A 26,389-nucleotide genomic window follows, 5' to 3' on the forward strand; every position below is an offset into this window, starting at 1 on the left:
ATTTTGCTCTGTTGCTAACTCCTTTTTAAACTAATTCAACTTTCTGTGTCGCTCTTTTGGCTGTTTAAAAGACGCTTTCCAAAAAAAAATGCTATTGGTGTTCCTTAATCTTTTCAGATAGATTCTTACTTTAAATTCTTAATTTTTTTTAATACTTGATATTTTCATGTTACTGTGAGGCAAATTTGGTAATGAATGCTAAATGAATTACCCTGCGCTACCAAACCTTGGCTGCTGTGAAGTTCTTCTCCTTTGCACAGGTCCATCAATCTTATTAAGTTAAAACTGTAGGTACTCAATATCTAGATCTACCATTAAAACAACCCACACAAATTGTTATTAACCGACAATTTAACACAAATGATACGCCTTTCAATATTTTCAGGTTAAGCATTATGTTGAGGGAGAAATTGCAACAAAATCAACATCTCTTTTATAACAAATATTTCTGGAACCTGGCTTAAGAAGAACTCTCTCAAGAACATGTTAAGAGCACCCCTAAACATTTTTTTTAGAAAAAAAAAAGCACTGCTGGTCATGTCCACAGAATATGATTTGGGAGAGTCAAAATGGCTTCAGGATTGCTCTCCTGTACTATTTCAGTCATATAGTTTGTATACTTATGTATGTGTTTGCCTTGCACAAAAACAACCACAAAAAACTGTAACATCGGTGTATTTTATTTTCACTTTTGAAATGCCTGTTAAGAGGTGAAACCAAATTTCAAAGGTGGTTTGCCACCTTCAGGAACAGAAACCTAGTGCCTGGAATAGAAGCATAATTGGCAAATCTTTCTCCTAACAGTGCATTTCCTCGCTGGGAAGAAGCTTTCTGTTCATTTCTGCCTGACCAGTTCGTTAATTTCTTATTAATTACTGCACAATACGCTGGAGGAGAGAAAAAGATCCTGCGTTTGGGGCAGATTCATTTCGTCTGACTCATGCCATCGCCATGCAAGGCGAAGAAGCCATGCTCTCTGTCTGAGCCACTGACCTAATTTCCACGGTTACCATGCCAACGCCCGAAGGCCATTCAAAAGCCGACAGGCCGGGCCTCTAAACTAGATCGAACCGGTTTCAAGGACGCAGACAGAGAAAAAGCGGCAGTTCAGCGGAAGGAACCATTTCGCCGTAGAATGGGGGGGGGGGTTGTGAGGCGGAAAGGAAGCAGACTTCGGGTGTGAATCCTTTGCGAGTGTACAAGTTTTCTAATACAAGTTTTCTAATGTCAAACGGGAGCGAAGAGAGATGACAGATTTTGCAACAGAGAAATCAGATTTTTGATGAGTAAAACTGCTGATGATAATAAAAATTTAAAAATTATAATATTTAGGAAGAATTTGCAATAGCATAAATGTCACTGGCAATATTTTTTTTTTTTAAATCATAGAATTGTAGAGTTGGAAAGATCTAGTCTAACCCCCTGCAATGCAGGAATCTCATCTAAAGCATCCATGACAAATATACCTAACCCAACTCATAAACAGGTGTTTAGGAGGTCCAACAGCTTGGTAGATTTATGCGACCATTTCCTAGTAAGATCATACAAGAAATTCATGGCACATGAGGACATCTGGGGCTTCTAGCCAGAATTTCTGCATTCTCTGTACCATGCCCATGAGGCGGACTGAGACAGCTGCCTTGGGTGGCAAATTCCAAGGGGTAATAATAATAATAATAATAATTTTTTATTTTTACCCCGCCCTCCCCAGCCAAGACCAGGCTCAGGGCGGCTATGGATAGTGCCATGGACGCCCCCACTGCTGCAGGAGAAGTGAGGAGAAGCAGTTATGGCAGAGCCTCCAAGTGTCCCTATTTTCCAGGGACGTCCCTGATTTAGAGAAGCCGTCCTGACTTCTGATTTGATCCCGCAGTGCCCCACTTTTCCTTAGCATGTCCCTATTTTCATTGGAGAAATGTTGGAGGGTATGGAGTTATCCGATCCCCGAGCCGCCCGAAGGCAATCCTGTACAGTGGTACCTCGGGTTACATACACTTCAGGTTACATACGCTTCAGGTTACAGACTCTGCTAACCCAGAAATAGTGCTTCAGGTTAAGAACTTTGCTTCATGATGAGAACAGAAATCGTGTTCCAGCGGCGCAGCAGCAGCAGGAGGCCCCATTAGCTAAAGTGGTGCTTCAGGTTAAGAACAGTTTCAGGTAAAGTATGGACCTTCGGAACGAATTAAGTACTTAACGCGAGGTACCACTGTATAGGGAAGGTTTTTGAAAAAATGTTTAATGTTTTATTATGTTATTATATATGTTGGGCGCTGCCCAGAGTTGCTGGGGCAACAAAGTAAGATGTGGGGGGTATAAATAGTAAAATTATCATTATGGAATGAGACATTCCTATTTTCATCAGAGAAATGTCGGAGGATATGGTATGGCGGCAAGATCTCACAAGAGCCGGCAAAACCATGTGTGACCTCAGCTAGCAAGGCTTCAGCAGGGGCAGCAAATGGTGAGGGGTGTGGATGCTGAGAAGCACTTTCCTGTTTCGCCTCAGGCAGCAAAATGGGATGGGCCACCCTTGGTCTCTGAATACCAGTTGCTATTGCGTCCAGGTCCTGCTTGTGGACTTCGCATGGGCATCTGGTTAGCCACTGCAAGACCAGTGAGACTAGGCAGCCCTTTTCCCTGATATAACAGGCTCTTCTTTTGCCAAGGACCAGCTGCCATAGCAGCAGTGGCCTCCAACAAAAGGGGACTGGATGTACCAAACTCAGCGGACACTACCAGTGGACTCCCAGCAGGGAGGGACCTACACTGGTCGCTTGACCCGGGTGAGCCTAAAGGAGCCTGAAATATACTCAGAGTCGAGAGTGGATTTAATGCTCTTTATTCAGCTCATAGTGGTGAGGAGGAATGGAAGTTCCCCCACAAAATCTGCTTTATATACCTTATTTACACAATGGGCTGCACGTGATTGGCTAATTCCGGGATTCTCCTGTAGGCCAATCGGGTTGTGGATTCACTTCCACCTGGAGCTGGATTGGGTGGCTCCTGCGGACCAATCATACCTCTGCATTGTTCTAGGACCAGTCAGACTGCTGGATTTTGGATCCTATTGTTCTAGGACCAATCAGACTGCTGGATTTTGCATCCTATTCAACTCAGTACATAACAGAGCCCATCATCCAAGGACTTGGGTGAGTGCGGGGAGGGGGCTGTGATGCTTCATGCAGTCCAACTCACAGTCACAGAAGGCAGGAATGGCCAACAATTTGGTGGCTTTAAAAGAGGACTGGACAAATTTATGGAGGAGACAGCTATTGATGTCTGCTAGCTATGATGGCTCTGCTCTGCCTCGGTGAGAGGCAGAGATGCTTCTGAATAATACCAGTTGCTGAAAATCGCAGGAGGGGAGTTGCTCTTGTGCTCTAATCCTGCTTGTCAGTTTCCCAAAAGAGGCATCTGGCTGCCCATGGTGGAAACAGGACGCTGGTCTTGATGGGCCTGATCCAGAAAGCTCTTCTTATGTTGTTGGATTATTATGGGAGAGAATGGTGGCCTCACACCAGGGTCTGGTGGTGGCAGGGAGCCATTGAAAAATTCGTGATCAAATCCCTTTGAAATCTCTACACCAGTGTTTCCCAACCGGTGTTCCGCGGCACACTAGTGTGCCGCCAGACGTTGCCTAGTGTGCCGTGGGAGGGAGGTGGGCGAGTCGAGCGGCGAGACGCGGGGCGGCGGCAGCGAGCAGCGGCCGCCCAGCGCGGGGCTCTCGCCGTCTGCCTGCCTGGCTGCCTGCCTGACGCGCAAACCCCCGGCGCAGGCGCCCCGCTTGTTGACACGGGAGGGGAGGGGGGAGAGGAAACGCTGCTGGTGCCGCTGCTCCTCGGCGGCGGCTCCTCCTCTCAGCCCGCCCTGCCTATATTTGCACCAATCCCCGCCCACTAAAGCATTCGCGCCTCCCAATGGGAAGCCTTGCCGGGCGGCGGGTGCTGCTGCCTGAGAGTTCTGAAGCCACGCCCACTTTCCCAGAGACTGGCGGTTCTGAGGGATCCAGGGCAGGGCCGGCGCGCGCGCGCTTCTTGCTGCCCGGGCGCTTGCTCTAATCCCGCCTTCCCTGGGAGGGAGGGATGGCGGTGGCCGCGAGCGTCCGGGTTGGGGCGCGCGCTGGCTCTCCCTGGCGGCCCCCGTGCCTGGCGTTCTATCAGTGCGCCTCCTCTCTCTTTCCCCACCCATCCTCCACGTGCTGCGCTCTAACCCGGAGTTAGAAGCAAATTAGAACACGCCCCCCGTGTGTGGTGTGTTTTTTGTGCTGCTCCTCTTTTTTTAGGGCTTTTTGGCGGCTTTTGGGACGGCGTCGAGGGGTGGCCGCCTCAGCTGCCGCCGTCCCTGAGTCCCTCGCTCTGCTGCCTCCTCCCACCCCGGCAAGGGGGAGGGGAAAAACTTTCACTTTTGTGCGTCCCTCCCGGCGTGACGCTGTGCGCTGACGTCACGGGGCGGGGCTTTAATGGTGGTGTGCCGCGAGATTTTTTTCCGGTAAACAGGTGTGCCGTTGCCCAAAAACGTTTGGGAAACACTGCTCTACACTGATCCCTTCAGCATATGAAGTGATAAGAAAGATGGTGGTGCTGTTACCGGAAAAATCCGAGGGCTCCCTTGGACAAAAACAAAGACACCAACCAGGATAACTTGGAGCAAAACAGCAGCCTGTAGGCTTGGCCTTTATTGAACTGTTGCAACAGGTTGTTCCCCTCACTTGCAGGAGAGAGGAAAAGACCCAGAAAGATGGTGTGCAAGACCTTATAAAAACTTTTGAAATTCCCATCCTGTAGGTCAAGCCCACCCCCAGAAACATGCATACATTACAGAAAGGAGGGGTTGAGGGAGGAGTTGTGGTGGTAACCTGAGTGTCCTGTCACCTGGCTGGTTCTTCCTCCCCCCCCCCCATGAGTCACTTCCAGGAGACAAAGGGGAGTTTGCAGTTTCCTGCCCCCAGAGGGAAGATCTGATCATTGTCCTTTGTTTCAGTCCATGCTGAATCCACTCCCATATGCAAGTTCTTTGTGATCCTGATTGTCTTCTGTCTGGGATCATCAGGGTTGACATAGCAACTGGGCAGGGCTCCTGTGGATGTGCTGGGATGGTGAAGGGATTATGGCTGACCAGAACCAAGGCACCCCCCTTTGATAGTCCTTGTCACATGGAGTAAAATAAAATGGAACAGTGCAAATCCGATGTATGGTTGATTTTTCTATGAATTTATAACAGAAATGTGGCGTATGTAGTGTGTGAGTGTGTGTGAAGTTTGTACAAACAGAATGATTGGGGTGGGGGGGTTCCTGCTACAGTGCCTCCGTGCATGTGCAGAATGTCTCTCCCACCTTCTTCAAGTGACCACAATGAGCCACCACATATCTGAGATGAAAGGCTTTTGGGTCCATCTCAACTGTGATTCCTGAATTGCAGGTAGTTGAAGTCGAAGACCTTTGGGATCCTTCAAATTCAGTGATTTTGTGAGAGAGAACCAAGTGAGAGATCCCACCAGCTACTTGCTTTGGCTTGACGGTCTCTTTGTTTCTTGAAAGTGTGAAGTCATGAATGGTTCTGTCACATTTTACGAATTTCATTTGCTTTGATCAGTTGTGCAAAACTTACTTGGCAAGCCAAACTTTCTGTACCTGTGAAATATGAAGAGTAGCAATCACACTGTAAAAAAGTTGTAAAATAGCAATAGTGGTATTTTATTGTGATAAAGTAGCCTGCAAAGCCTTGCCCTTTGGAAGTACTGCATGTCTGTTGTAAAGACCCGTTAACTCCATAAAAGTAATCCTGATTGGCAAACATGTTGGTCTGTTACAGCAAAACAAAGGAAAGAGTCCTATCGCAGAACCTAACAGAATTATAGTGAGGTAGGAAGCCCCTTTTTAAACTTAGTTGGTTTCTAAGGTGCTAATGGACAATTTTATTTTATTTTAGATTATAGAGAGTAACACAACCCTTTGTGGAATAGAGTCCTCATCACCAGATCTAGAATCATAGAATCATAGAATCATAGAATCATAGAGTTGGAAGAGACCACAAGGGCCATCGAGTCCAACCCCCTGCCAAGCAGGAAACACCATCAGAGCACTCCTGACATATGGTTGTCAAGCCTAAGTGTGGGATCTAGTTCATGAAAGGATTACGGTTACAGTAAATCTCTAAGGCTTTAAGATGCCACAATACTCTTCCCCCACTTTTTTTTTAGCTGGAACAGACGGCTCAATAAAATGCATTTATTATTTTGAACCCCCCTCCTCCCCCCTCGTTTGTTAATTTGGTTGCTTCCAGGCTCGCTCCGTAATCTCACGCCCACTCTGCAGTCTGGACTGTACCATTCTCGGGCAGCAGGGGAGGCCAGTGGCACACATAAGCAGGGACCCCAACGACATTCCTTTGGCAGTCCGTTTCATTGCAACCGCCGTCCCTTAATTCCTACACAAACGGGCTCACACATATCCTAAATGTAAAAGAGACGCCTCGGTAGTCGAAGGCACGGTTACGAAGAGAAGCGTAGGAGTCCTGCTTTTTATTTTTATCTGTACAAAAGAAACGCCTGTTTTCCTTTCTCTCTCCCCCCCTCTTGCGATGCGACATGGTGCAGCCCAGAGGAAACGGGAGGGGGAGGGTATATTTGGGGCAAAGTGTGGGGGCGGGAAAGAGAGACGAGGCGGGCGGAGAGGTTGGTGCTACGTAGCCCTTCTGAGGAGTGAAGCTTAGGGGGCTGCAGCCATGGCATCCAACGGTGAGAAGAAGGGAGTTCGCAGCGGAGGGCGTTGGGCGCGTTTCAACCGGGGTCATAACAGGGGAGAATGGGAACCCCCCCCCCGCAGCCTTTGCTTTCTTTCCTCCAGGGGAGCTAAGTTTCTGGTCCTCGTGACTGTGCAGACAATGGGGAACGGGAGGTCGATTTATGTTTAAAAGGGTTTAACCTGAGGGTTGAAAAGGGAAGGCTAATGTGAGGGGAAGCAGGCTTAATGGTTGGTTCTGTCCAGTTAATTGCGAAAAGCTGCGTTTTTGTCTTTGGTTATTTTCTCCTCCTGACGAGACTGGGGGGCTTCCTTCCTAGGGGCTGGGGTGGGTTTCAGGCTAAATCTTTGATTTAGTGGCAGGGGAAGGAGGCTTTTGCGTGGGTTTTTTATTCTTGCAGTTCCAGGGTAGGAGGCGAAAGCTGCCTGCCTTCCCTCTCCCGTCTGTGGGGCAGGAATGGTGGGCGGAGGGTTCTCCGGCCTTCCCCGTCTGCTTTGGACAAATGTTCTAGAAGACCCTTTTTAAATGGAGGCTTCTGGGTTTTCGTTCCAAAAATAACGGGGTGGCGATACAGTCGAGGGCAAAAGGTGGACGTTATTGTAGAAGTGGTGCCGGATGAAAAACGGCTCCGCCTTCTAGAGAGCAGGAAGGGCCTTTTTTCTTTCCTCTGCTCCGCGCCGCAGTCTCTCTAAACTACGCAGTCTGCCGCCATTTTGTGATAGCGTGAGAACTAGGAAGCCGGGGAAGAGACGGACGGGGTTTCCTAGTCAGACTCCAGGGGCACGGAGAGGTTAGGCCGTTATTGTAGCTGCGCATGCGCGCGGTCGTCCCCTGAGCTACTGGCGGGACGAGGGGGGCCGTATGGGCAGTGGAAAAATCCAGTCTGACGTGATGGTCGGCGTAGCAAGGTTTATTGGAGGTGGGGGCAGTAAAAATTGCGATCACGCATGCGCTTTCTGCCTAGGCGAGAAACGCGTACGTTGTTGCGCGTGCGTGTGAGGCTTGTCTTTGTCGCAGTGTTACATCCGGGTGCTTCTCCAACCGCCTGCACCTATCATTCGTTAGTACAAACGTCAGTCGACCGCGTACTCCGCTCGTCAAGCGAACGCCCTCCTCCCCATAAAATCTCGGGTTTAGGTCCTATAAGGACCAGGCTGCTTTGTTTGTAACAACCCGGCGCCATAGCAAACTTCGTGTGAGTTTAATTAAAGGCTGTTCCTCTTATGTCTTAGTTCCTTGGGTGGGCAACTATCCTCCCTTGCACCCCTTGAAAACGCAGATAATTTTTTTTCTTTCCCTCCATACTGACGATGGAATTACATTGGTTCTTTAACCATCACATAAACTGAGGTTTTGTGGATGGGGGGAAATTAATTATTCCTTGGAAAACACTGGGGGAAGGGGAATATATAAATACACATTTTTTCTGATGACACCACAACTTCCACCTGCCACATGATTGGGTTCTGCTTATTAATTTTTGGATTTTTCTTCGCTGCTGGTTTTGATTATTGTGAACAGTCCTGAAAATAAGGCAACAATGGCATAAATGTGTCGGTAACTAAGTAATAAGTGCTTCGTATGAGAAGTGTCAATGTTCAGAGTTGCTGTTCATTCCTAATCTCTTCCCTCAAACTTCATGCCTCACAGCCTTCCTTTTTAAAATAGTTTCTCTTACCCACAATGAAGCTAGCAACAGCGTTCCATATGTACGTTTATTTTGTGCCGTACCCATTGGATAGGTGAATGTGTGTTACCATGAGAATCTGAACCCTTTTCTTAGTATTTGCCTGAATTATTGAAAGTTAAAAGTGTAGAGAGGCAGGGGTGCCCTTGCCCCCCACACCTTGACTTTCAATTTGAATGGGGCTTCTGTTCATGCACATAGTGCGAAGATGCCTGAAGCAAACATCCATGTATGTCAGTTTTGCCTTATCCACCATCCCATATGAATCATTTCTACTCTCTGTAGCAGTTAGATAACTTGTGTGGAATCCTGCTCTTAAAATAGCTCAAACATTTTTGTTTTGTCCCCTTACAGATTATAGCCAGTCAGCGACACAAAGGTAAATAAACCCTTGTATAATTCATCCTCCATGTATTGCATGTTTACAGGCTTTTAGCTTGTGATACTCTTCTCACATAACTACAGTGTTAGCCATATGCGAGTAGTGCTTTTCTTGTCTCTGTAATCTTGAAGTAGGTCATGCTAGTCACCTCTGTAAAAACATGAAGGATGTTAGGGTGCCGTGAGCTGTTCCCAGAGGAATAGATAGACAAGATCCGACCTGTGGCTTGTTTAATCTTAATTTGCCAATACCAGAAAATCCTAATTTTCAAGTAGTGGTAGTACTGTACTGGAAAAAAAAATGGGGGGGGAATATATCGTATGAAGAAGCTGATAAAACTTGTGATTCCAAATTTAGAAAAATGGTTAAAATTTGCTGTAGTGTATGCAGACTTTGAAATAGATTACTTTTATCCATCCCCAGAGAAGCTGTAACATCATTTTAAAAAAGTTTTGTCTTATTCAGTGTGTATATACATTATAAAACTCAGTTTTAGCTGCATTAGAGCATACACTATTAGTTTCCCCAATTCAAGCTATAGTAGTGCCCATACAAAGATAGTATACCAAAAATCAAAATTCCCTTTAAAAGCATAACTCTTAGTGCTGCTTCCAAGAGTTGTGGGGATTTAAGACTATTGCAAGAACATAGGAAGAGTGTTGTATGAGGCCAATAGCCCATCTAGCCCGGCATCCGGTTTTGACTAACCAGATGTCGGTAGGAAACCATCAAGCAGAGCCTGAGCGCAAAAGCACTCTCCCCTCCTATGGTTTCCAGCAATTGGTATTCCAAAGCATTGCTGACTTCTGATGATGGAGGTAAAGCATTGCCATCATAGCTAGTAGCCATTGATCGCCTTCTTCAGGAGTTTGCCCAATCCCCTTTTAAAGACATCCAAATTTGTGGTCATTGCCTCTTGTGGAAGAGAAGAAGTGCTTTCATTTATCTGTCCTGAATCTTTCAACATACAGCTTCCTTGGTTGTCCACAAGTTCTGGTGTCAAGAGGAGAATTTTCTCTCTCTCCACTCTCTTCATATCATTCTTAACTTTATAAATTTCAATCACATACCTTTTATTTGCCTTTTGTCAAAACTAAAAAAGTAGGCCAGGTTTAAAAACTTGTGGTTTATAGTCACTAAATCCTATACTAGACCCACTGAAATTCATGAACCTGTTAGTCATGTTTACTAACTTCAGTGGGTCTACTCTGAATAGAATCAGCATTGGAATTTATTTCTGGCCATTAGTCTTTTGAACAAAGTGAATTGTTGGTGTGTGTATCTTCATGCCACAATGAACCAATTAATTAGTCTTAACATGCCTTGTAATTTTCCTTACCCATTTGTGGTTGTTCAGACGTAATTGAAACACTCGCAGAAGTAGGAGTTCAGTCAGATACCTACAATGACATAGCACACTGGATTTGAAAAGACAGGTGGCAATGGTAGTGACAAGCTTGATTCCAGTTGGGAAAGAAGATTGTGAATTCAGTTTACAGTTTAGTTCTATGTTCCTTTGCTGAATTTTTTTCTCTTGCTTTTCCTTAGTTATGGGGCCTACCCAACTCCACCCACACAAGGTTATTCTCAGCAAACCAGCCAGCCCTATGGGCAGCAGAGCTATGGTGGTTACGGACAATCGGCAGATACTTCTGGATATGGCCAAAGTAGTTACAGTTCTTCCTATGGCCAGACTCAAAGCTGTGAGTATTGTAGCTGATTTTTTTTTTGATTTTTTTTTTTTTTTTGTCCTCATGACTGTATAGGAAAATATGAGAGGAAATTGGCTAAGCTGTGAAGCACACGTCTTTCTGGAGCTAGGAGATTGGAAGGAAAACACAGTTACTTAAAGTGTCCTTTCCGGACGCTGTAATGTGCAGCCTTTTCATTTTGCAATCCTATGAAGCACTTAAAGTAGCAAAAAGGTGACACAAGCACAAACAGGGATTCGAATTTAACATGTTCTCATCTCAGCACTATTTAATTTGTTGTTCTATGGTCACATCAGGATGCATCAGTGCGGTTACATATGATCGAAGAACTGATTAGTTATTGCTACACAAATTGCATGCCATTTGAGATTAACAAGAGTGAATTGTTTTTTTGAACAGCTGGCTATGGCACCCAGTCAACACCACAGGCCTACGGCTCATCAACAGGATATGGCAGCAGTCAGACTTCTCAGACGTCTTATGGACAGCAGTCATCCTATCCCAGCTACTCTCAACAGCCAGCCAGTTCCACCACTGGAAGGTAACAGTTGAGAAATCCCAAACAACAAGAACTCAGAGCAGGGATAGCGGTGTAAATCTTCATCATAGGCTTTAGGCTTTACTTTTTTACATTAAATCTGCTGAAATTTGCCTGATCAAACCCCAGGTGTACTCTGCTCTTTAGTCATACAATCATCCTGAATTCTTAAGCAGTATTCCAAATGGAATCCTGGAGCTTAAAGCCTCAGCCTTTGTATAAAGCCGGAACAGTATTGTAGGATGGTCTGTGTATTGAACTCTTTGTCCTTTGTTTGTGTCTCCTTGAAATCAGCAGTTACGGTACCAGCTCTCAGACCTCTACCTACGGACAACCCCAGAGTGGAGGCTATGGTCAGCAGTCCAGCTATGGCAGCCAACAGCAGAGCAGCTATGGGCAGCAGCCTTCTTACAACCCACCCCAAAGCTACGGCCAGCAGAGTCAGTATGGCAGTGGCAGTAGCAGTGGAGGAGGTGGCGGTGGTAGTGGATGTGAGTACTTTTTCCTATCCTTTCACCTCCAAAAGCCAAACATGAGTAATATGAGCCACATTTCATGCAGTGCAGTGTAGAAGCCAATGGCTGCCCCCCCCAGTGAGAAGCAAGGGCATCTGTAGAATCTTCATTCTTTTCCCCCGCCCCCAAAAAGCCAGGCCTCTTTGCTAGCAGAAACTATTGCTAACCCCCCCTTTTTTTAACTTTCTCCAGCTGGTGGCTATGGACAGGATCAGTCTTCCATGAGTGGAGGTGGTAGTGGAGGAGGCTACGGCAGCCAGGATCAAGGAGGATATGGCGGCCAGCAAGACCGCAACCGTGGAAGAGGCAGTGGAGGAGGTGGCGGTGGCGGATACGGTAGAGGTGGCTTTGATCGGAGTGGTGGAAGAGGTGGCAACAGAGGTGGTCGTGGAGGCATGGGGTAGGTGTCCAGTCCATAGCTGTGGGAGAGGGAGTGGGTTTCTTTAATTAGCATCTCTCCTAGTACTTGCCATAAAAGCTAACCTCTTCTGGGAGGGTGCAGTGTGTGAACGGCTGAAATATATAGAATTGTTGGTAATCAAGGGTGGGCTACCACCATGTATGCTGCTAGGGGTCAGTGTGTTTTTCTCTATGGGGTGAATCTAAATGGATGTCAAAATGGTTTTTTTTCCTTGTCTGCATGTGAAGGAGTTAAAAACTCTTACTTTCTGAAAATCAACCATTGCAGTAACAAGTTTGTGCATGGGGCAAAACATCGTATTTTCATCTTGGATCTGTTGACAACCTCAAAAGGCGCACTTGATATGAACATAATTACTGTTCCTCAAAGGTGAATTACGGTCCTCTTTGAGCAATGTTGCCGTTCCATACAAATATATACAAGAACTTTAGTACTTCTTATGGGGGAAAATCGGTATCTAGACACTAGGGTTATCCTTCAACCCCCCAGTGTTAACCTGATGAGGTGCACTGAAGGGGCCTGGTTTGTATATGCTGATAAATCGAAGGTTATATGAATCTCTTCAGTAAGAGATTTTGCAAGACAAAGCTTCTATGCAGGTTGTAAGCCAGCTTTCATTGGGCTCATAATGCTCATAATGCTGTGGTCTAGCCGTGTAAGCCAATGTAGGCTAAAAGGATGTGTTTTGGTTTTCCCACATAGCGGCTGGACTTTCTGTACTTGTGGTTTATGTGTTGCAAAGCAGTATCCTTAATGCTGTTGGGTGTGCGTTAAGCCTCGGTGAAGGGGTGGTTAAAATTGGTATTTGACGAGGCAATGGTTGCTAAGCAACATTGGCTCTGGGCTCCTGTTGACTGGGAGAGATGAAATAGTAGAGAGGTGAGTATAGGTGGGGGCAGCTGAAGTGTTGTTTGCTTATGAAAAGTTGTTGATCTGTTAACAATACCTGCTCTGTTAACAAATTCTGCATTTTGTGTGCCACAGGTGTGAAAGTCAATGAACTTTAATCAAATCTCCACCTTCCACATGTTAGTTAAGGGTCTGAGGAAGGGAGAGAGATCTTATGACAGGCAGATAATGCAGTCTTTAGAGCTGAAATAACATACTATTACGAATATGCTATGATGAGGGAATGGGTTTTTACGTGCTTTCAAAGCAGTTATCTGCATCTAGGGTTGTAAACAACAAAAGCTTTGCAAAAATACAAGGCACAAACTTGAGAAGGGTGAACTGGAATTAACAGCGTGCACGGTATACAATATTTTAAAAACGAGCTTGGTTCACCAATCATGCCAGGAATAGGACGGCAACAAGGAAACCAGCATTGTCTCGAAAGCTGCATCACGACGCCTCGTGTAACGTTTCAAGATCGGAAGCAAGAATGACAAAACACTAGAGCTGTTTCATTTGCAAACCTTCTCAAGGGTGTATTGATCCATTTTTAAAAAAACAAATGCCGAGGGCAAGGAAAAGGTGGAGCAGGTTGTCTTTAGATCTTCAGGAAGAACCAAACAAAAGTGTTGGCCAGCATCTTAATGGATCTGGTGTAGTTTCTAGCAACAAAACTTTTTAGTCGTGGAAAAAAAGCATCATTATCTTCTAACTTATCTCCTCAGCGGTGGTGAGCGAGGTGGTGGCTTCAATAAATTTGGTGGTAAGTCCAAAGAGTTCAAAAACTTGAACCGCAAAAGTGTATTTCTATATATTATTTTTCGGAGAGACTGATGTTTGTATGCCAAAGGGTTTGAAAAGCCACCGTTTATCAGATAAAAACCTATGGGAGCACCCCCTGTTGTGGCACATATGCCAAAATGGTTGGTTGTATCTGTGGTGTTGACTTCCACATTATGGGGCTTTCTACTCAGCCAAGTTCTTGGTGCCAATACAGTACATTTTGGTTGTATGTTTTGCAACAAGATGGGAGAAAATCAATAATCCAAAGATGTGTTTTGCGGGAGAATGTGTGAGAGAAAATCACTTTGTAAGTGTTGGTTTTGTTTGTTGTCTCTCCTTTAAAAAACACATGAGAACGTTGGGTTAAAGTGTGTTAATGGAAGTGCATGCAGTCCTGAGGAAACATGGTAAAACAAAGGTTTATGGTACCTTGCTTAAAAAGTTACTGGTACAGGAATCAAGGGAGGGACCACTCCCTTCAGACTTGGAAGTGTAACTTTGTTTGTATGAAACTCTTAAGAGCTCTTTCACAAATAAGTGGTTTCATGGGCTTCTGTTTTAAGAGAGTTTGGTTTTAACATTACGAAGTTTCACAAATGGTCGTTTTGAACATGATTGTACCAAATCAAAAGAATTGTTTTTAAGGAACGTTCCCATAGGGTTTGCTGAAAAAGGCTTGGCATGAACAGTAAAACACACTTACATAGGATTGTTAATGCATTTGAGACCAGTGTTGGGCATATGCTTTCAAAAATTTAAGATTGGGTGCAATAAAAGGTGTCGAAATGGTAAAAAAATATATATATACATACATACGTGTAGAATATGTTAATAGTAGAGTGGTGATGCAAGTAAATAACCAGATGGTTTCTAAGAACATAAAGCTCTCATTTCTAAAGGGCTTATTCAAAATGTGTACTATGGTGTAAGATGGTTTGTTCTCTGTGGATAAGTTAAAGTGTCTCGTCTCATGAACCAAATCCAGAATAGATTGCAATGGTGCTGGAGACTTAAAAGACTGAACAAGGGTCAGTAGAAGACTCTGGGTAGCAGTGGCTAATGTATGCTATAAAAGATGTCAAAATAGTGGTTCTCCAATGGTGTTCTGGGTGTGTGTCTGGAGGCCATGCTCCTCCCTGCAGAGCTTCAAAAAATAGGTCTAGTATGACCTGGAGAAAAGAGTTGTAAACTGGTTTTGCAGTAAGCAGTCTTGTAATTAAGACGTGGACCACTTCTGACTGAATGGGAGTGTTTGTTTTGCACTAAAACTCACCTTGGAACAGCACATGTTCCAACACTGGCCTGTTTCTGATGTGGTCGTGATGGTGGTGCTGATGTGAGAAAACAGTTTGGAAGTTCTCACTCGCTAACTGAATCTCTCCTTCCTTATTTTCATGTGCAAAAGGACCACGGGATCAAGGATCACGCCACGATTCTGGTAAGTGGCTGCAAACCTGAATGTGAGGACAGTGGAAAAGTATTTCCAGGCTTCCACTTTGAAGAGAGGGGTAAAAATGTCAAAGGAAAACCAGAGAAGCCTATGGTGTCCTTAGACTGCTTTTCTACACTTAACCCCCCCCTTTTTTTTTTGTATTACTGTGAACAGCAGAGTCATGTAATCAAGTTGCCTTTTAAAAACCCACGAACTTTGTAAACTGCAAAATATATGAATTGTGCAGATTTGAGTTCTATTCAACTGAGGTCTTCGGATAGTGTAACCCAAATTTTGTCTCAGTTTGGAAAATTGCTTCATGTGGTTCAGTATTCATTGGAGTACAAGTTTGGAACCTTTCATTTAGAGGCTGTAGGAAGAACTTTATTGGGAAGCAGAAATTATGATGGAAGATAGAGCTAATTGTCATTCCTTGCAGCTGGCGAGCAGGATAACTCAGACAACAACACCATCTTTGTTCAGGGACTTGGTGAAAATGTAACCATTGAGTCGGTAGCAGATTACTTCAAGCAGATTGGCATCATAAAGGTAAATTGTGCTAGTTATGCCTGTGAGATGATCCCATTACCAATAAGGCTGCATTTTGTAGGTTGCACTATACTCTTTGGTTGTAAAGTGTGCAGGGTAGTAGTGGGTAATGAGAGCTCGAAGGGCTGGTTGAGAGACTGAGCTGGCTAGAAAAAAGCAGCTACTAGTGGAATTGCTGTTGGCAAGTAGAATCACAAAACACTGAATGGTCTGAGCTGTGCAAAAAGCCTGCACTAGGTAGGATGCATTAATTGGACTTTTTAAAATTTAAATTGGATTTTTAAAATAAAATGTTTTTGGAGGAAAAATCTTTCTAAAGATAGTTTAAATCCCATTATAGTCCAAAGGCTATTCATCAGGAAATAAGGATTAGTTTTAAGTTTTTCATGTGTGCTAAAGCTCAGTCTAAGGTGGGGGTTTTTAATCGTTTAACCACATCAGTTAACAAACATGTATGCATATGTTATTGTTTTAGTTAAATAAATTGTTTGAATTGTTATTCAGGAAATGATTATTTTTCTCCTTCCAATAAGATACAGCAGAAAAGTTGTCAAAATATAAACAGTTAACTTGTTAAACCTCATAATTATCTGTCTATGTATTTCTAATAGTATAACCAAATCAGTAATTTTTGATAGAACTAAAAACTACTATGAAAATTTATTACTCAAAAAATGAAACCTTCATCTGGTTGTAAATATTAAGATTATACCAGCAAGAATGAGTCTTTCTGTAAAAAAATGATTTAAATCAAGCCTTACTGACAAATTGATTTGATTTAAATCAAATCTACCCTGCTTTGGCCCTACCTACTTTCAGAGACTAATGGGTAGACAAACCTTTCGTGCGATGTCTTTACACTCCAAGGGAGAATTCATGATGGCAGCAGTAATCTGCCTAGAACCTCATGAGCACATTCATTAACCTTTTCATTATTTTCAGGGCTGTATAGGCAAATGTTCAGCAGCTAAAGCAAGTTACCTTTCACATTTAAAGGTAATTTCCATGCAGTAATATTGCACAGCAATTGCAGCTCCCTAAACAGTTGTAGTCTGCACCTGTCATGTATTGAAAATTAGATGCAAGGACATTGGATTAGATCTTTACAGTAGATTGATCTTTTACATTTTTTTTTGTAAACAGACAAACAAGAAAACAGGACAGCCTATGATCAACCTGTACACTGATCGCGAGACAGGAAAACTGAAAGGAGAGGCCACTGTTTCCTTTGACGACCCCCCATCTGCAAAGGCTGCCATTGACTGGTTTGATGGTATGGTGCTGACTTTGAATTACTTTTTGGCTTTTGAAAGAGTTCCCATGCTTGTACTTTGAAGGCTTCTTTCTGTCTCCACTACTAGGCTTCTGGGGGGCAGGAGGGGAAGGATAAGATATAAATTGATGAATAAATACTGAAAGAGACATAGAAGTGCAGTAGAGGAGAGGTCCAATAGTGAAATAATTGCCTTCTATCTTTATATCGGAAAAATGTAATCCTTTTCCCTGCTCTTCTCTTAACCAGGAAAAGAATTCTCAGGCAACCCAATCAAAGTATCGTTTGCTACCCGGAGGGCAGACTTCAACAGAGGCGGCGGCGGTGGCAATGGCCGTGGAGGAAGAGGCCGTGGCGGTAGAGGAGGTATATGCCATGTCATTGCTGTGGTTGATAAGTAGTGAAGTGTGTTGTTTGTAGCAGTATTGGCTCTTGTTATACCTGTATTGAGTTTCAGCAAGGGAGGGGGAGGAGGACCAACTTGTGTTGTGCAGCCATTCTGAAATAGGGGAGTTGAGGTATGGGTACTGCAGTCTTTCTAGGGAAGAAAGGTAACCTAATATAAGGTGTTTATCAGCAAGGAAACATTCTGCAAAAAATCCTTTTTCACTTGGATCCTGCCACTGATTTTTACATGCCTCTTTCCTTTAGGACCCATGGGCCGTGGTGGATTTGGTGGCGGCGGAGGTGGCGGCAGCAGCAGTGGTTCCAGCGGGGGCAGCAGGGGGGGCTTCCCCAGCGGAGGTGGTGGTCAGCAACGTGCAGGAGACTGGAAATGCCCCAACCCGTAAGCAGTCTGCTTTAGTTGTTTAGATATGAAGGTAGAAATGGGGTTAATGACTATTGGAACTCTAAATCACCCGTCTTCCCCAAATGTGTTTTTAGGACATGTGAAAATATGAACTTCTCATGGCGTAATGAATGCAACCAGTGCAAGGCACCAAAGCCAGATGGGCCTGGAGGACCACACATGGGTGAGTTTAAGGCTTTACTTTTCTCTCTGTATGAAACCAATTACTGTATATCCCTTGCTGGCGGATTCTTTATCGTCTGTGTGAGATACAGAGTTTGCCTATTTGGCACAACGGCATCAGTGAGAAAAACACATTTCTCATTTCAAAATAGTTGCATAATACAAATCTGCTTTTTTCCCCAGGAGGTGGATTTGGTGAAGAACGACGCGGGGGCCGAGGAGGCTTTGACAGAGGGGGCTTCCGGGGAGGCAGGGGCGGAGACCGGGGAGGATTCAGAGGCGGAAGAGGCGGAGACAGAGGCAGCTTTGGACCAGGAAAAATGGATTCGAGGTAAAGGTTACTTCAGTGGTGGCTATTGTAAAGGCTCATGAATAGGAATCTATGGATTCTGTTTCTGGGGAGTGAAAGAGGGAGGCTGAGGTTGTGACTGTTGGATCCACTTGCTGGGTTTGCAGCCTAGCCTTGGGGCTGTTGATAGTTATTGTATAGCAAACAATACAAATATGCAAATTCAAAATGTAAACTTTCCTGTCTCCTTTGCAGAGGGGACCACAGGCAGGAGCGGCGTGAGAGACCCTATTGAGCCTGCATAGGATCCCAGACCATGTGAATTTATAAACTTTTTTTATTTTGTATGATGTCCAACTTCATTGCAAACCTGTGTATTCCTTGCTGCGTTTGTGTACAAACTTTGTATTCCCTTCTATTTTATGTTGACTGTATTTGGAAGTAATCCTATACATTTAAAAGCCAAAATGTTTTAGTCATGCATGTATAACTGCTGGGCGGGGCGGGATAGGGCACTTGAATAATAAAGATGTTTTCAGTCAATTCTGAAAATAACATTGTTTTATTTGACTTTGTAAAAGTAACAATACTGTTTAAAAAGCATTGTTTGAAAAGCTTTTGTATTTGTATAAATTTTCCAACTTAAACATAATTTTGAAAATGTGAATTGCTATAAAACAAATCTGCACAGTATCTCAACTGTTGTAGTATGGGAGGAAGTTTACATTCAACTGAAAAACTCACTTTTTGACTCCTGCATTGGTTTTGATTTAGCAAGCAATAGCTAAAAGTATAATCTGTTTAACGGGTAGGCATGTGATGTTTAACAACTCACTCTTGAATCATCTGGTAGTGTTTATGAAAGGAGGGTTGTCCATGCTACTTACTACTCAAGAACAGTAATGTCTGAATTGATAAAAGCATGTGAGTGCTTCATTTAACGTGATTTGGTAAATCTTAATACATAAGCCTTTGCTGTTAAGCATTTTTGCATACCAAGTCAGTGGCTGGTACATGGTGGGTGGAAATGTTTCACTTCCTTTAAGATACTTCTCATTTTTAAGAATGCAGCCAAAATTTTTCAATGTGGCATCCTTAAGAGTCCTTCCCTTGCCTTTATGATGTTCACATACCTATGGCTTAAGCCTAATTTCATACATAAATAAGCACAAGTCTAGCTACACTGTTAACACTGATGGAGCTGACTCAATGTATACACTGCTGTTGATGAAATCTCCATGGAATGCCATTGAAATGTACGCTATTCATAGTGATTTGGATACAAAAGTCTCAAAAGCATGGTGGGGAGGCAAGTTCCTCTTGTGCTGTTTAATGTTGGGTTTGTTTAAAGAAAAAATACATATAAATGTCATAGTCATAATTGTACTTGGCTGTCAGAAACTTGGATATTAAGGCCAAAGCCTTTTTACATCCTCTGTGTTAAACACTGCTGTTTTGTAGTCTTGAAGCAGCAGTGACTGCGCTCCACTAAATCCAGTCTTTGCTGAGTTAATTTGAATTCCTTTTTTAACATTGGTGTGCAGCTAGTACCGTTCATTAATGCTTTGCATTGCATAATAGTGTACTTTGACCTTTGTGACTCAAATGAACAGGCAATGAAGCTTGATTCCTAAAGCCAAACTTTTTAAGTCACAAACCAGTCTTTGTATTTCCATTTTGCTTGATTCTTGGTCTTAATAACATCTGAGTGGGCTCTGTACAGGTACTTTCAATATTCCTTGAATTTGATAAATTTGTAATCTGGCCTTGACTATGAAGGCTCATGTTGCTAAATTATCTTCCATACAAAAAGCATTAACGATGCTCATGCCAGGGAGAAGGCATTGCTGAAATTCCTCTCCAGCATGCTCCTTGGAGGCAGGGTTTGGTGTTGGGTTGAACAATCATGCAAGTCTCAACCTGTAAACTGAACTAAATTGGTACCTCGGGTTACATACGCTTCAGGTTACAGACTCTGCTAACCCAGAAATAGTACCTCTGGTTAATAACTTTGCTTCAGGGTGAGAACAGAAATCGTGCAGCAGTGGTAGCAGGAGGCCCCATTAGCTAAAGTGGTGCTTCAGGTTAAGTACAGTTTCAGGTTAAGAACGGACCTCCGGAACGAATTAAGTACTTAACCTGAGGTACCACTGTAGTACAACAGCCCAAGTGCAGCTTTTCCTCAGAAATTGCCTTCACTCTGTCCTTTATCCATCTTCAGTGGTCCTTTGCAGTTTTGTTACCCTCAACCAGGCCCTGTTATATTAAAATCATTCCCAACCGTTGCACTTCCATTGTTCAAGAACAAGTTCTACCCTGCCATCCCAAATTGAGTGTCCAGCTTCTACTTAAGAGAATGCCCACGCACCTGCGCCATTCCACCATCCCTCCAATATCAAATTCTGACACTGTTCTGAAACCCTGTACAAGTTACCATGCTTAAAATGTTTTGTCTTTCTACGTGGCACCTCATTGGCATAGCAGGTTCAGCATGGACCATATGAATACAACAATAGATCTCTTGGGGGAAACAGACCCCCTCCCCATTGTTTCAGTCTGGATATATGTGATAACTTAAGTTTATGATCAGACTTTCTCTGTGTGCAGCTGTTGCCTGGTCATTCCTCCCTGGAGGTGGTTAGCCTTGGGCAGAGCATCCAGCCTTCTGTAAAAGCCACCTTCCCTTAGCCTAGAGACAGCTGCATCTGCCTGGGAACAGATCTGTACAATTAATTGCTTCCGTCTTCCAGGATGGAAAGATGTTAATAGTGATGCCATGTAAATTAACTATTCAATTACTGGAGGCCACGATGTTCTATAATAGCCTGTTTCCGGCTGTCGGGGAATCCAATCTGCTGTGCGGTCTGCCTTTGGACATTATGTAACAACAGTGGTGATGTCACTTGTCATGTTAACCCTCTGCATTCCACCAACACCCTTTGTGACTAAGGGCTGAGTAAGGGGGATTTTGGTAAAGCAGATGATCTTTTGAGGATTAAGTAGTAGACTCAAAACAACAGGAGCAGGTTGTTGTGGCAATGATCACTGATGTAGCAACAGATTGTGGGCTTTAGATCAGATACCTGGGTTCACATACCTGCTTGGCCATAAACCTCAGTTTGTGAGGAAGGGTCGGCTGAAGTATCTTCAGCCTAAGTTTGCAGACTTCTTTGAAGAAAGGCAGAACAACAGGTGTCTTACACAATGCTCTTAATTTTGGAATTGGCCCAACATTTTAGTTACTACATTTTAAGAGATCAAAGTTGGAACCAGTGATACGCAACTCGGGGTTGCAGGAGGCATGACTTTTAAAAGGGCCAATCTTTTGCAGGGCAAGAGGGAATTTGAATGTAATAATATAGCTAAATTCCCTTCGGGACAAATAATCTTGCTGGGCTGAAAACTTACAAACACACAGAAGTTCTGGTTTTCTTCATTTCTGTCTTGTGCTCACTGGGGGCATGTATATAAAACCTTTACTAAGCAAAGTGTCAGAAGAAACTTGGCAGCTTTTGTAATCATTACCCAAAGTTATTTTCCCTTAAGGTACATTCATCCATCTGGCATGCACTCTTTGTGCATCCAGGCTTGTAAAACCAGTTTCTAGTGGCTCCTGGAAAAATGTTATTCTTGGCCAAGACCAAGAATGAAGATAAGCACACTACTCCTGGGGTGAAGGAGAGAGATGTTTGTGCTGAAGAACTGGATTTGCCACTTGTCCCTTGTGTGGGTTCCTGGCTTTGATCTGGAAAAGGTGATGGGGAGGCAGACACAAGGATCAACTATAGGGATGCAGCTGCCTTTGAAGGTAACAACCTTAGACCTGAAAACGCCATCCTAATCTCAGATGTTGCTCTTGTAAGGGTGGGTGGTGATGCTCTGCATGTTTGAAGGTACTCTCCCATGTATTATAGGTAATTGCATACGTTCCAAGGCTAGGTAAAGGTAAAGGGACCCCTGACCATTACGTCCAGTCGTGGACGACTCTGGTCATCTCGCTTTACTGGCCAAGGGAGCCGGCGTACAGCTTCCGGGTTATGTGGCCAGCATGACTAAGCCGGTTCAGGCGAACCAGAGCAGCGCATGGAAACGCCATTTACCTTCCCGCCGGAGCGGTACCTATTTATCTACTTGCACTTTGACGTGCTTTTGAACTGCTAGTTTGGCAGGAGCTGGGACCGAGCAACGGGAGCTCACCCCGTCGCAGGGATTCGAACCGCCGACCACATGATCAGCTAGCCCTAGGCTCTGTGCTTTAACCCACAGCGCCACCCGTCCAAGGCTGCTTGGGCTCAAATCCAACTGATTGTTTTAAAAGAGAATTAGGCAAAGTCAAACCCACACAGTGAAGGCTGTGGGCAGGATTCCTGTGTTGCGGGGGGTAGAAAGCTCCTGCGTTTGTGTTTTGCTTGCAGGCTTCCCATAGGCCTCTGAGAACAGGATGTTGAACTGCCTTTGCCTAGATCCAGCAGAACTCTCTGTTCTTAAATTAAGCCACAGTGAACTTTGGCTGAAATCGATTTGAGTCCTTCCACCCCAGAGGTGTGCCACCTGTAATTTTGAGTAAAGGCCTCTTGGGAGAGTCTTTTGAGTACTGAAACAACAGTGGGAACTTGGGCCCAGCAAAGTTCAGCCCTGAAAGCCAGACTTCTGTCCTGGATGTGTAAAACAGATAACGTGAGCTGGGAAACTGCATTTCAAATCCTATTGAGTATTTGCAGCATGACCACCTGCAATGGAGAGATTCCCAGGCATGTTTGAGCTAAAGCACCTTTTATGTTAATCCTTGCCCAAACATGATATAACCACAATCCATCCCAATATTTATTACATTTATGTATCACCTTTCAATCAGTTCTGGGTAGTATTGCATCAAAGGACACCGGCTAGATCAGAGCTTTCCAAACTTTTCAAGTTGATGACATACTTCTTTGGATGGGTGCATGGTACAAATGTGTTTTTGCACTGTGTTAACCATTGCATGTCCTGGCTCTGGAGAGTGGGATAGGACACTTCAATCTGGGTTGGGGCTTGGTAGTCCCAGCCTATAGGTGGCACATTGGAGACCCCCAATTTTAAAATCTAATCTTGACACTTGACACCCATGAGAGGTTTTTTTGGGGGAGGAGGGGTAGCAAAGTGAAAAACTGGAAAGGGAAGGAGACTAGTTTCTTGCCCCAAAAAGGAAAAAAATAGTGTCTGTGCCCCATAGGTCAGATTCCACAAATGCTAGAAATTTCCCCAGTTTTAATTTAAATAAAATAATTTGAGTATGGTTCATTGCAGAGGGAAACTCCTCCCCTCAATAAACGCCCTTGCATTTACCAGCATTTCCTGATTGTGTTGGTGTAACCCAATTCTCACTTCCTAATTGGTGATGTGCCCTTATTTGCCCTTGGAAAAACGTCTCCTCCACTTTATCATACAGACCTCAAACAAAGCACATACAAAAATGGAAACCCATGGGGTGGGAGGCTTGCTCCCTCCTGAAGAGAGAATTTATCATCTCTCAGTGATTTGGGGCCTGCAGTTATATGACTTCTCACACAGGGAACAAGGAAAAGTCAACTTCATAAAACGTTGCCTCACTGCCCCGGGTTGGAAAATTTAGAAACTGATGCGTATCCTAACAATACATTCCTCTCTGCAGTCCCATATATGGACTGGCTACTAGGCAGGAAGCACAGAGCACAGGGTAATGCAGCCCATTTGTAACCGGTGGACCTTCCTTGTAAGTAAGAGAGGCAAGACAGAGGCAGGGAAGAGGCAGGCAAGCATGGATGGAGGAAGAAGAATGGTGAAGTGAAGCATTAGAGGAGCCTGTGGGGTGAGAATCAGGCCCACGGATTGGATGCAGCCCCCCATGACTCTTACCTGGATCTCAAGACTCTCTTCCAAGTCACAGTCCTCCCTAACTATGCCTCGCCTCCCTAGGCCATGCCTCTCAACGCTCCTGCCTCACACTGTTTTTCCTTGGCTGCGTTGCGTCCTTGAACTCTTGATAATGTCCTGTTGGTTGTTTGAATGTTTTAGAAACTAGGCTACAGCATAAAGTAATATACCATTGCCCCGCCTACTTCCGACCGCCATGTGGCCCTTGGGAGGCTGCCCATCAGGGCATGTGGCCCTCAAGCTGAAATGAAGGGTTCAAACCTGTAAAGGCAGGGGGCTTATAGACACACACACACACCTCGGGACTCTCAATTCCCTACACTCACTTGCATTTATGACACAAAAAGGTAATTTTAAGATCCCCACATCTACAGGAGCCAGTCGTAAGTGTTCCCAGTTCCCTGGAGGTAGGCTGGATGACCGGTGCTGAAGTCATTTGATGAGAACAGCTGCAGATCTGCTGCATGGGAATTTCGGCAATTCGTTCTGTTTGAGCTCAGCAAGCCAGTTCCAAAGGAGTCCTTCTTGTCTTTCTATGAGCAGCAGCAACACAGAGAGCAGAACAAGCCTGAGAAAGGCTTTGTGGAAGTAGATCAGGTGGAGGGTAGCCCCACCAAAGAGTAATCCTGTGAAATGCAGGATTGGCAATGGCATTTCCTTTTTCCTTTTAAACTTGCTCCGCTGCCGTGTCTCAAACATCAGCCTGAAGCACAGAAATTAAGGACATTTTCTCGGCTTAGAGACGTTAGAAAACCCCCACTAGATAAAAGTCAATGTACCAGGTACAGGAGCAAGGGTAGTGCGGCAGACCTATAAATTATCCTGGCACTGTTACTTTTCAAATGTTTTATTTATGCCTTATTCATTACCTTATTGGACAGGGAAGTCTTTCTCCCTAATTTCAGAAGAGACTGAGTAAGCTGGCACGGTGAAGCAAAGACACTCTGCATGTGCTCCAAGGCACTTTTGTCATTAGGGCTTAATTTCAGGCTAGAGTTGCCAAATCACAGAACATAATAGGAAGCTGTATTATACAGAGACAGAACATTGGCCATCTGGCTCAGTACTACACAGACTAGAAGCAGCCCTCCGGGATTTCAGACAAGGGTCTCTCCTACTTGGAGACGCTGTGGACTGAGCACGGGCCCTTCTGTATTCAGCGCAAATGCTTCATTTGTTCATTTATTTTATATCCACTTTTCTCTCTGTGCAGGGCCCAAGTGGCTCACACAAACACAGCCAAAAAATGCATACCAATCAGTTATAAATATGTAAAAGACATGTAACCACATTAAAAACACAGAATCAAAGTAGCTTAAAAGCAAAGTAAGTAAAGAAAACCTACAGCACCCACCATTGACAGACCCTGAAGCAGCCAGTTTTAGTGGCCCATGGCCTGTCTAGATATAAAGGTATCTGCCTGATGGCAAAAGGGAAACAGAAGGAGAACCAGCCTAGCCTCTGCTTGGAAGGGAGTTCTGCAATTTGGGAGCAGCCACCAATAAGGCCTTCTCTGGTGTCCCCACCATACATGCCTGTCAGTCAGCCAGCCTTGCGCTGCCTCAGACACCACCTGGTGACAGTCTACAATTCAGTGATTCTATACCAGCCACTATGGACGTGAGAAGCCCCCACCCTCAGCTCCCATTCAAGCCAAGTACAACCTCAAGTGTCCAAAGTTAAGAGAGTATCCAGGTTCCCAGCCTCGCAAATCTATTCGTGTGCTGAAGCCATCCGCTTCAAAGCGACTTCCAAGGCCCAGTCCTTGCCCCGGCGATGTGCGTTTATTTTTTGGCACTATTCCTAGTTTATGAAACAGGCTGTATCAATATGTGCTTTTCTGTGTTCCGGTTCTGAGATTGTATGCCATCATGTAAATCAGGATTATTTGAACTAGCATGAGTGTGTTAGGAGGAAACAAGACCCCACCCTTCTGCATCATCCTCTTCTGTTCCCTCCCCATTTGCTCGCTTCCTGCTTCCTTGGGTGTTTTGGGTGGGGGACAGCATGAGAGGGAGGGTGGGGTGGGGGTGCTGATTGAAGTGCCCAGCTACACAGTTAACACATCTCTGAGTGCTGCTATTCCCATCACTTCGTCGGCCTTTTATGTCTGAGACCAGACCAAACCTTCCTGCTGTGATTAGTTTAGCACTTTACTGAATTACTGCCCCTTGTTTGTGCTTTAACAATTCAGCCTCCACAACCACACAGGCTGAAAAGAAATTAAAGCTCTGTGACCATGAGCACATATGTTGGCAGAAGTTCGGAAGAGAGGTGCTTACTCTCTCAAAGCAGAGTTGGTACAATG

The 26,389-nt window shown here is 44.5% G+C and overlaps 1 protein-coding gene across 3 annotated transcripts; it reads left to right on the forward strand.

The window, feature by feature from the left end:
* The first annotated feature begins 6,619 nt into the window (after window positions 1–6,619).
* FUS (FUS RNA binding protein) lies at window positions 6,620–19,379 on the forward strand. Of its 3 annotated transcripts, none has more exons than XM_082195521.1 (15): window positions 6,620–6,739; window positions 8,786–8,810; window positions 10,362–10,516; window positions 10,925–11,066; window positions 11,358–11,554; window positions 11,771–11,978; window positions 13,616–13,653; window positions 15,079–15,111; window positions 15,545–15,654; window positions 16,798–16,927; window positions 17,177–17,293; window positions 17,579–17,714; window positions 17,813–17,901; window positions 18,084–18,231; window positions 18,445–19,379. In XM_082195521.1, exons 1-15 carry the CDS (start codon window positions 6,727–6,729, stop codon window positions 18,482–18,484), a joined length of 1,581 nt encoding a protein of 526 aa, XP_082051647.1. In that variant the 5' UTR covers window positions 6,620–6,726; the 3' UTR covers window positions 18,485–19,379. The 3 variants fall into 3 exon arrangements, with proteins under 3 accessions (XP_082051647.1, XP_082051645.1, XP_082051646.1); XM_082195519.1 differs by lacking the exon at window positions 6,620–6,739 and adding an exon at window positions 7,591–7,663; XM_082195520.1 differs by lacking the exon at window positions 6,620–6,739 and adding an exon at window positions 7,591–7,663 and having other exon boundaries at window positions 11,361–11,554.
* Window positions 19,380–26,389: the final 7,010 nt, after the last annotated feature.

The sequence above is a fragment of the Podarcis vaucheri genome, assembly GCF_965113315.1.
Source record: "Podarcis vaucheri genome assembly, chromosome: 13".
Lineage (NCBI taxonomy): Eukaryota > Metazoa > Chordata > Lepidosauria > Squamata > Lacertidae > Podarcis > Podarcis vaucheri.